The following is an 11,275-nucleotide window of genomic DNA, read 5'->3' as shown; positions in this document are numbered from 1 at the left end:
TAGCTAAGACCGATAAAGTAGGGAGTTCTCTCTTATGGCCTTTTCTCCTTGTACATATAGTTCATATAACACAAAGGAAACCAAAAAAAAAAAAAAAAAAAAAAAAAAAAAAAAAAAAAAAAAGGAAGTGCAAAGAGTCCATTCCTAATGGTGTTTAGTATTAAATTAGCCTTATTTGGATTTAACATATGTTTTATTTCTATAAATTTGATTTAATTATGGTGTTTGAGAATTTCAATAGATTTTTATGAATTTTATTGTCAGTTTTACAATTTATAATTCACAATTTAAGTTTTGTGTAGTTGTATTTAATTTGGATCAGATTTGTTGAGTTAGTTTTTTTTTTATTTTGATAAATTTATATAAATTAAAATACTGAGTTGTAAAGTGCCTATTTGAATCAGTATCGGAGCAAAAGATCAAACTCTAATTAGGTATAGTAAATGATTCAGAAATCCTATGGTTATATTTAGATGGTTAGACACACATGTAAACACCATTTTTGTCTTTCACTTATCTTTATATTTTTACCAATTTTTGTACCTTAGGTATTTTGATTTTGTTTTGATATGAATTTACAAAATTTATAAAAGTCATCATATATAATTCAACTAATTTTTAGATGATATTTGAATACTGTATATGCTTTGTTCAAACAAAGTCTGTCACGTGTCATTCCATGAGCGATGAGTGATGGATCTATATTGTTATTTCAATTTTGTTCGAACATCCTGCCACGTGTCATTGATATTGCTCTGTATTTTGGCTACAACATTGATATTTCTAAAAAAGCAGAGTATTGTTTTTGGACAAGAAAAGAAAATCGATTAAGGAGCAGAGTAAAAGATCTGCAGGAATCAACTTTGTTTCACCACTTTTAAGAAACAATTCAATTCCCCTTAGTTTGAGGGGTCAGAAGCATAATCCGTGGGGAAATAAGGTTCAAAGAGTTCAGCAAAGAAACCCTTTTTTCTTCTGGGCTTCAATCCCATATCGATGCAGAGTTGGTCATTGTACCAAATATGAAGGCCTCCTATACATGATCTCCTGTAGTATTGCCCTGCATTTTGCTTCTTGTATTCATCCCATTTACGTATATCTTCCGCCATTTCTTTGATGCTTGGTAGTTTGAATCTTCCATCAAGAAGCTCGGCTACCCATCTACACCTCATCTCTGATGTGTGCAAGTTTGCAAAACTTTCTGAAAATCCAATAATTGCTAGCTTTGGAATTCTTGGGTGAATGCATTCCCTGGAAAGGCCAGATAGTTAATGGACTTATGTGTGCAAAATAATAATAATAATTAATATTTAAATATACAAATAACAAAGTTTTCGAATCATATGCATATCAACTATCAGTTTTATATTCTCTTCAGATTTACAATTTCTTTTTTTTATTACTATTTATCAATTTAAATTTAAGAAATAATGGAAAATATACAAGTGAATGAAAGTAATGGACATGGTTGGCACATCAAAAGGTCAATGGGATGTCGATAATAGAATTATATTGTTATCTTATGTATTAATATTTATAGTTACTAATTTTTGCTTATTTTTTGGCTACTTGGATTATGAAGACCAAACTTTGTGATCTAACTCTCTCTCTAGTGTATTAAACATAATCATGCTCTGCTTGTAAAAGCTAAAGGGAATGTAAAAGATCAACCTGTACAAAGGAACTGCAGAACTTGGCGACCCTGAAATGTAGTTCTGAAATGTAGGTGACACAAAAATGTCCCTGAGCTTCTTCTCACCATTGAATCCAGTGGCCAATATTACCAATTCAGTCTTTAGGGGTTCTACATCATCATCACCCAACAAAACTCCTTCTTCACAGAAACTAATTCTATCAGATTTCTTCAGAATGATGCTTCCTTCTTCAACTCCTTCGTAGAATTTCTCTGGTACTACTGATATCAAACAAGAATTGATTTGTTGTAGAAAACTTTTCTTGGGTACCATACCAAATTTTGCCAAGGGAAGCTTCCATCTTAGGTAGCTTTCGACGAATTTGGAGAATGCCCACCTCTGTCATTACCATTAAGCTCCAAAAGATTTAATCGATAAGATACAATAGATGTCCTAGCTATGAATTTGGATAACTCGTCTCAGAGCATATCTCATGCTATTCTTTTTTACTTTCACATGGACGAGTTTTAATGTCAAAAAAAACAATAACGAGGCAGAAAAAGAGACAAATGATCTAAATTCGTATATCTAGCTATAAATGTATAAGCTGCTAAATAAGAGAAAATACCAGAGGGGAAAGAAATGTTGCTAAAAGACTGTATAGGAGGCCTTCACCAGGCTTATGAATCAAAAGTTCAGAGAAGCGGTTAAGGTACAGAAGAGCTATAGGCACACCCCATGGATGGAAATTGGGTATCGTCCAATGTTCATTCCTGTATAACACAGTGCATGGAGTTTCCACCCCTGCACATATGCAAAGCTAATTTTGTTTATTTGAATAAGTACTAAAAAAATTGTTTTATGTTTTAAGAACTAAAAACAATTTTTTGTTTTTGAAAATTTTTAACAGTTTAATATTACAGGAAAAAAACAAGCTCTAAACCACAGAAAGCAACTATATAATTGGTCAGAAATGTATATATGTTTTGTACCATTAGCGGTTGAGCACTCTACTGCAATATCTAGTGCAGATTTCTGGAAGCCAACCACAATCACTCGCTTTCCTTTGATGAATTGAGCAGCACTTTCATTGTCCATGGCAGCGTAATCCATGGAGTGTATCACATCTCCATGAAATGCCTTTGGACCCTTTTCTGGAGGAAAGTCTGGTATGTTTGGAACGCCACTGAACCGTCCAAGACCAAGAATCACAAACTCCACTTGGTATACCTGTGTTTTCATTAAACCTTGGAATAAAATAAAAATTTTTAGAAATCAAATTGAGACAAAATATTTAAGTATTATTATCAAACAACACGTTTCTGGGGTTCCAACTTCCAATTGAGATTTGATCTGATAGACCTCTGTTTGTTTTCTTGTTTATGCTTGTCTTTTTAACATATACATAATGTGCATATTTTAGCATAAACAATCACAGACAAAAACAAGCAGAGCACTCTAATCCCTTACCTCAATGGAAAGGCTAAGAGTGTCTTCCACCACAACATTCCATATCCCTCTAGAATTGAAGGGCTCCCCAGTTCCACCCCACAAATCCCAAGATTCAATCTCTTCCTCTGATGGTCCGTCATAGCTTATACTGACAACTCTGGCATTGAATTTGATATATGGAAGCAACTGAAAATGGTGGGCGTAAGAGTTCAGATAGTCCAGAACCTGATTCTGGGATGGAAATTCTTGTTCCACAGAAGGTGGCCATGGAAAATCTGAGAACTGGTAGAGGACTTTGGGAGTCTGAAGAGCTGTGGTCTCAATGGTCGTTGTCCATAATCCTCCAATGGTGCTCTGAGATTCAAACACAATTGGATGGAAACCCTTTGAGACTGTGTATTTGCAGGAAAGGAGGCCACTTGCACCAGCTCCAACTATGGCCACTCTCTTTTCCATTGTTTAAGTCTTTGATACGGAGCTGTGCCTGTGGAGAGCTTCATGTATTGTTTGTGTGTGTGGATTTGATACGTATCATGAAGATATAAAGTGGATAATGACACACGGCTGTTGCCATCCATGTGTCCTGTATTTTTGTCTTAAAGATGATATTTTATCCCCCTAAAAATTTTATGCTTTATTTCTTTATTAAGATGGATGAAAACTTGTAAAATGGGACAGAAGTTTTTATTTTTTTCCTTTTTTGTTTCTTTTGTTGTTGTTATTGTTGAAACAGGGACAGAAGAATTCAAATAACAAAAACTATTGAATTACCACTTTGCTGAAAAAAAAAAAAAGAAAAGAGAAAAAGGAAAAAAAAAAGAAAAAAGCTGATTAGAGATAGATCATTATTTCTTTTACACTTTTTCTCTAATACATTTTTTTTTTTTTTTAATGTAAGGCCGCTTTTTTTAGCTTCTTTTTAAATTAAGTTGAATTATCATTACCATTTCTTCCATGCTTAAGTTATACAAGGTTAATAGCAGATGGATTATAATTTTTATTTTTTTATACATCTTCTCTATTAAAAAAAAAAGTAAAAATAAAAACAAAGTTATAAAATATTCCTTGGTACTTTTATAATCATTCACCATCAAAATTTAGTGCACATTTATTATTATTAGGTAAATATCACTACAGCTTTTTCTATTTACTATTACTTTAATAGTATAGTTTTATTATGAAAAATATTAGTATACATTTCATTTTCCTTTCAATGTAGCATTATTTTCTAAAGCTTTTGATATTTCAATCAAAATTTGACTTACTTACCTTTTAATTGATAAATTTCTTTTACTTATTCTTAACTATAAATAATAATCAAAATTAATAAATAAAAATAATATAATGAAATTTATAATTAATTTTTTTTCATTTAAGAAAAAATAAATAGTTTAAAATGTATGTAACCATATTATATCGTATCATAAAATCTAACACCAGTTAGTTTAATTGAGAACTGCATAATCCATAGGGCCATAAGGCTCAAATAGTTCAGCAAAGAAGCTCTTCTTTCTTTTCGGTTTCCAACCCATGTCCTTGCAGAGTTGATCATTATACCAAATATGAAGGGCACCAATACATGATCTTCTATAGTATTGGCCTGAGTATTCTTTCATGTAATTGTCCCACTTTCTCACGTCCTTCTCCATTTCTTTAATACTTGGTAGCTTAAATGTTCCATCAAGAAGCTCTGATAGCCACCTGCATCTCATCTCTGAGGTGTACAAGTTTGATACACTCTCTGAGAATCCAATTATTGCCAGCTGTGGAATTCTCGGATGTATGCATTCCCTACATCAAAATAGCAGCACCTTGTTAAATCTAAGAAACTTCCACAAGTCTACAATGAAAATATGTGGTTTTTTTTTTTTTTTTTTTTTTTTTGTTTCTTATTTGTTGTAATTAATATTTATTTGGTATAGATACTAAGTTAGGAAACTGAATTATAAAACACAGGTTCTCCTCAGGTGAGTCCAACAATGCATATTAAGATTAAACATCAACCATATTAATATTTTCCTTCACGTGTGTAAATCCGTCTATGCTAATGAATCCTTACACCTGAAAATAGCATTGACAGACCTGAAAATAATCCTTACAAGATTTGAACATCACGAGAGCTCTTATGCCATATTATATTATCATCTTGCAAAAATTTAAAGCCTATTTATGATAACTTCTGCGCTTCTGCCTCTCTAGAGCATCAGTTTCTCCTAAAGAGTTTTCTAAAAAGTTACATTTTACTGATTTTGGTTAGAATCTCCTTTGAGTGCCTATTAACTTTACGAAAAAAGTGTTCAAACGTTTCAAGAAACAAATTTTCAGAAAATGTACCAAATATGGTCTTAAACTGACTAGGAAATGGACCAAATTATGTGTATCAAACAATTGACATGTAAAACATCTCAATAAATGATAATTTTATTCAACTTTCTCTTTCTATTTTATTTTTATTTTTTATTTTTAGAAATTCATAAATATTTTTTGTGGTTGGGAAATTGAAAGCTAACCTGTAGAGGGGCATTGCTGCATTAGGTGATCCAAATACAATGTCCTTAAAAATGGAGGACAAAAATATATCTTTGAGCTTCTTGTCACCTCTGAATCCAGTAGCCAATATCACCAAATCTGTCTTTCTTGGATTTACCTCCCCATCAACAAGAACTCCATCTTGGCAAATGCTCAAGTTTGCAGATTTTTTCAAAACGATGCTTCCTTCTTCGACTCTGTCGTAGAATTTCTCAGGCATAGTTGATATCAAACAAGAACTTATTTCTTGAAGAAAACTATGCTTCGGTACCATTCCATACTTGGCCAACCGCAGCTTCTTCTTTATGTGGCTTTCCACAAATTTCGAAATTGCCCATCTCTATCAAATTGTATGGAAAACCTTATATTAACTTAAATAATAATAAAAAAAAAAAAAAACCATATTATGAAGAAGGACATTAAAGATATATACCAAGGGTGAAAGCATGGTTGCGAGGAGGCTAAGAAGAATGCCTTCACCAGGCTTATGAACTAGTAGTTCTGAAAAGCGATTCAGATAAAGAAAAGCCAGAGGGAAACCCCATGGAAGGTAATCTGGAACATTCCAATGTTCAGTCTTGTATATAACTGTGCATGGTTTCTCAACCCCTGCATATCAAATTCAAAGGATTAGCTGCTGTTAATTAATTTGCCCTTTGCTAATCTGTTGGTTTTTGATTTTTTATACTTGAATTGTATGTATTCTCCTTGAGTTAAATGTTTGTTAATACTAAGGAGGGGTAGATTATCGAGTTTGTTAAGCATATAAAATAACTATAAGCTTGAAGGGAAGAAAAAAAAGAAAATATCGTTTCAATTTTTTTTTTTTTTTTTAAATTCATCAGTGAGATACCTATTAAATTTAACTAACGTTGATTAAAATTTATGGTAAGCAAACTATACATTACTAAGTAAAAATAAAAAAAGAAAAGTTAATGCGTTACCAAACAACACCAATGTATCCAAGGTTATAATGATGATTTTCTTTCTTTGGTGATCTATAAATAAAAGCTACAATTAGAGTTTAATTTACTATAATTCAAATTGAAAAAAAGTTTACTTAATTGGCCAGGTTTACCATACTTTCTCTTGGCCAGGTTTACCATACTTTCTCCTCATAAACATATATGAAATTCACATATGAAATGCCATGGATTTGTGACAGGGTCTACAGTAGCATGGATCTAATGAATAATTTGCACCAAAATTTACCATTTGCATTGGAGCATTCCATTGCAATGTCCAGTGCGGATTTCTGAAAACCAACAACAGTGACTTGCTTGCCTTTGACAAATTCAGCAGCACTTTTGTAATCCATGGCAGAGTAATCCATGGAATGAATGACTTTGGCATGAAATGCTTGAGGGCCTTTGTTTTGAGGGAATTCTGGAATATTTGGTACGTCACTAAATCGACCAATGCATAGGATCACAAAGTCCACATGGTACACCTGTTTTAGGTATTTTTCACATAAAATTTATTGGTTAATAATTTTGGTTATTGCATAAAACAAAAAAAGTAACAATTTTGGTTGATCCAAAATTTTACAAACCCCACTCTAATACAATATTTTCATTTTTCTATTCTATCAAAAATATATGATTTCATTTCATTTAGAAAATAATGATTTTTCTATTAATTTTTTTAAATAATATAATATTACATTATTTGTGGACAAGAATAAAGATACAATAACGATAACCAACAATTCTTTATCCTACAATTTCTCCTTTTAGCTTATTTCTTTCCCTGAAACTATCATAACTGGGATATACGTTTGGCAGGGCCTTTTTATTAGCAAATATTTTCCATACTTTACACAAGAAAAAAAAGAAAAAAAAACAAAAAACTATTTTCCATAGAACTTTGTTAGATTATAGACAATTAAAAAAGCCTTTTTAAAAGTAATGAGATTATTAATACGTGGGTATTAGAGTTAATGTACCAACCGGTGTTTTTTATACATACATACATACATACATACATCTATACATACATACATACATATATAAAGATATTTATGTTAAATTATTAATCATGCAGCACTTTTTTTGGACAAATACCAAACAACTTTGGAGAACAAATACAAAGTCCAATCACACCATTCAAAATTAACGAAAAAGATAGGCACCAAGGTGGTTCCTCTCTACCGAACTTAATTACTGTTTAAAAAAAGTCTACTCTTGCAACTTTCAGTGTAAAGGTGGCCGTTTTTATGGACGTTGCTATTACATATCTCTGTTAATAAATTAGGAAATTTAATTGTAGCTAAACAATAATATTGTCTTAAGCTTGGCACTTATCACCCAATCGGTATGCTTAGTTTCATTTGCTTTTCTGATGCATTAGTTAATGTAGAGATTTTAGATCATATATATGCATATACAGTACTGTTATGTCATGGTAACATACCTCCAACATATATAAGTTAAAAATATATGATGTAACAAATATTACAAAGGGTAACACCTTTGATTAGTGATTTAACTTTATAAACCTAGTTGTAGAATTGTTTTTACTATCCGCCATGTCCTAAAATTTCGACATAAGGTAGAACCTATACTGTGCATGTATATATATGAATTGCCCATAATTAATATACATATATACTTAGTTTTTTTTTTTTTTTTTTTTGGGGTTAAAATACCATGTTTTGTTCCATCTGTTGACTTATAATGAAAGATATACGGTCGTGTGACAAGTGCGAATGATTTTTATTTTTCAAATCAGATTTTTAATCTTAAAAAATTTATAAAAGTGTCACCAACAGCACTTATAAGTTGATTATGTCCTCATGAATGTTTCCTATGGTAGTATTTTCAATGGCTTTGTAAATTATTTTCTATGTGGCATATAGGTTGAAAGAGCTTTTAATGCATGTGGCATAAATATTTACTTGATAGATATTCAATCTAAAAATCATTTTTTAATAATTCTGTTTAAATCTTAATCAATTAATGATATTTCTTTATATTTTTTCCTTAAAAAAAGTAATAATTAACAATGATTTATTTATCTAATTTAAAAAAAAAAAAATTCATGATAAGGAATGTTTTATGATGACCATCTAAACAGTTTTGTCTATTTTATTTTTTGACATATCAACTTGTTAGAATTCATAAACAAAGTCATTGGAGATTTTTTTTTTTATAAAAAATTTCTATCTATATGTTTTATGTGACAACAAAAATATAAAATTTACAAAACCATTGAAGATATTTTTATAATTTAGAAGACAGTTTTCAGGGAAAAAAAAAAAAAACCAATTATTCAAATAGGGACCGATCTTCATACAAAGATATTTGATCATAGTTTTTTGATAAATCATCTTATTTGTTAGATAAATTTAAACTAGAGGCAGATAAGTGTTTTAAGTTTGAATGAAATATAACCTCTCTTTTTTTTTTTTTTTTTAAACTAACTAATTTTACTAACAACTTTATAGATACGAGTCTTTATCAAAGTTGGACAACAAAATTAATGATTAGTTGGTTTGTTAAATATCAAATACATAGGTGCTATACATAGATCACTCACCATATATACATATATAAAAATATATATATTGAATCTCATATGAGGATATAACTAGATTACATACCTGATCATCAGTTGAAGTAAGCTGGGTGTCTTGTACTTGGATTCTCCACTTTCCATTAGAGCTGAAAGGCTCTCCATTGCCACCCCAAAGACTCCAACATTGCATCTCTTCCTCAGAAGGTCCTTCATACTCTATCCCTAACACTTTGGTATTGAACTTGATATGCTTGAGCAAATCGAAATGGCGCGCATACGATTCGATGTAATCGAAAACTTGATGTTGGTTAGGAAAATCCTCGGTCACTGAAGCTGGCCATGGAAAATCTGAGAACTGATAGACTGGTTTTGGAGTCTGGAGCTTGGTGGTCTCCACAGTTTTGATCCATACTCCTCCGATGCCGCCTCGGGATTCGAAAACAATTGGTTTGAAACCTCTTGAGAGAGCGTATTTGCAGGCAAGGAGGCCACTAGTACCAGCTCCGACAATGGCTACTTTCCTCTCCATATTGTGTAATTGCGTTTCAAACTTGAACAGAGAGTTTAATTATTTCTCCGATATATATTGGTGTCTGCTTGTGAAAGCGGGATAGGTCGGTTTGATAAACATCCTTTTGTCCTTGGTTAATTTCCTCTCAGTTTCGCATCGATTTGACAAATACCGCCACCAAATGATGATCGTTTTGCTTTTTATATGAAAAGACCATAATTACTATTTATCTTGTCGTTTTTGTCATATGGTATTTTCTTTTAATGGGTGGTATTGTGTTTTGTGTTTTGATGGTTTTCATGTTTCACCATCTTTCTGTTTTTTACGTGTAATTCTAGAATACGACTCCTTGCATGTGTACATTTTGATTTTTTTGTTATTTATTAGTTTTTATATTTGAAAATTAACTTTTCCATGTTTCCATGAATATAAAAATAAAGGAGCAGAGGAGCCTTCTTTAAGTCAACCAAGCAAAAATTTATAAAAAAAAAGAAAAAAGGGGGCAATTGGAAGGGGAAAAAAAAAAAAAAATCAATGAATCTGGTAATTTAATATAACCATCGTGAAGTATCAGTACCGGTGTTGAAAAATGTCTAGAACTTCCATTGTGGTCATCAAAAGAAAAAATAATTGGATAGGGAGGCTGATAAGGTGGTAGGCCCAATAAGAAACTATTAGATACAATCTGGACTATTCCACCAGAAACCAAGTTATAAGGCTGTTTTACTTCAACATTTTTATTTTTATTTTTTGGTCAAAGCTTTACTTCTGCTTTGAATTTACAAAGTTGGATCATAATCTTTTATTTTCATTTTTCTATTCTATCGACAATATATGGTTTCATTTCATTTATAAAATAAGATTTTTCTGGTGAGTTCATTTTATCTAATTTTTTAAATAAAATAATATTACATTATTTGTGGATAAGAATAAAGATACAATAGCGATAACAAACAATTCTTTATCCTACAAATTCTCCTTTTAGCTTATTTCTTGCCCTGAAATTATCATAATTAGAATTTATGTTTGGCAGTACCTTTTTATAAGCAACTATTTTCCATACTCCCCCCCCCCCCCAAAAAAAAAAAGAAAAAACAAGAGAAAAAACTATTCCATAGAAATTTGTTTGATTACATAAAATAAAAAGAAGGGCATTTTAGTGGTAATGAGATTATTAATACGTGGATATCATAGTTAATGTACCAACGGCTGTTTTCGATATACACAAACATACATATACATATATATGTTAAATTATTAATCATGCAGCACTTTTTTTGGACAAGTTCAAGCACACCATTCAAAGTTTACGAAAAAAGATAGACACCAAGATGGTTCCTCTCTACCGAACTTACTGTTTAAAAAAAGTTTACTCTTCCAAGTCCGTCTTTTAGTGTAAGGTGGCCCTTTTTAGGGACGTTGCTATTACATATCTCTGCTAATAAATTAGTGAAATTTTATTGTAGTTAAACGACAATATTCTCTTAAGCTTGGCACTTGTCACCCGATCGGTATGCTTACTTTCATCTACTTTTCCAATGCATTAGTAAATGATAAAGATTTTGGCTCATATGTGTGTATATACAGTACCGTTATGTCATGGTAACATACTTCCAACATAAATAAGTTAAAA

At 31.2% G+C, this 11,275-nt stretch overlaps 2 protein-coding genes across 2 annotated transcripts; both read right to left on the bottom strand.

The window, feature by feature from the left end:
* Positions 1-799: 799 nt before the first annotated feature.
* LOC107427251 (probable flavin-containing monooxygenase 1) lies at positions 800-3,609 on the bottom strand. The gene is made up of 5 exons (XM_016037629.4): positions 3,105-3,609; positions 2,627-2,864; positions 2,263-2,438; positions 1,672-2,033; positions 800-1,251 (listed from the first exon to the last, which is right to left on the bottom strand). Exons 1-5 carry the CDS (start codon positions 3,540-3,542, stop codon positions 900-902), a joined length of 1,566 nt encoding a protein of 521 aa, XP_015893115.3. The 5' UTR covers positions 3,543-3,609; the 3' UTR covers positions 800-899.
* An 806-nt stretch (positions 3,610-4,415) lies between these two features.
* LOC107427247 (probable flavin-containing monooxygenase 1) lies at positions 4,416-9,953 on the bottom strand. The gene is made up of 5 exons (XM_048481350.2): positions 9,217-9,953; positions 6,828-7,065; positions 6,049-6,224; positions 5,597-5,955; positions 4,416-4,877 (listed from the first exon to the last, which is right to left on the bottom strand). Exons 1-5 carry the CDS (start codon positions 9,658-9,660, stop codon positions 4,532-4,534), a joined length of 1,563 nt encoding a protein of 520 aa, XP_048337307.2. The 5' UTR covers positions 9,661-9,953; the 3' UTR covers positions 4,416-4,531.
* Between the last annotated feature and the right edge of the window lie 1,322 nt (positions 9,954-11,275).

This window comes from Ziziphus jujuba, chromosome 9 (assembly GCF_031755915.1).
Source record: "Ziziphus jujuba cultivar Dongzao chromosome 9, ASM3175591v1".
In the NCBI taxonomy this organism is placed as follows: Eukaryota; Viridiplantae; Streptophyta; class Magnoliopsida; order Rosales; family Rhamnaceae; genus Ziziphus; species Ziziphus jujuba.
Note: the sequence above shows the minus strand (reverse complement) of the source record. Positions and strands in the feature narration are given on the sequence as shown.

Coding starts and splice junctions, on each gene's coding strand:
- LOC107427251 (XM_016037629.4), bottom strand. CDS start 3,542: ATGGAAAAGAGAGTGGCCATAGTTGGAGCTGGTGCAAGTGGCCTCCTT. Junction 2,865..3,104: donor CTCTTAGCCTTTCCATTGAG/GTAAGGGATTAG, acceptor ATGAAAACACAG/GTATACCAAGTGGAGTTTGT. Junction 1,252..1,671: donor TCTGCAGTTCCTTTGTACAG/GTTGATCTTTTA, acceptor TGGCCTTTCCAG/GGAATGCATTCACCCAAGAA.
- LOC107427247 (XM_048481350.2), bottom strand. CDS start 9,660: ATGGAGAGGAAAGTAGCCATTGTCGGAGCTGGTACTAGTGGCCTCCTT. Junction 5,956..6,048: donor CAACCATGCTTTCACCCTTG/GTATATATCTTT, acceptor ACAATTTGATAG/AGATGGGCAATTTCGAAATT. Junction 4,878..5,596: donor GCAGCAATGCCCCTCTACAG/GTTAGCTTTCAA, acceptor ATTTTGATGTAG/GGAATGCATACATCCGAGAA.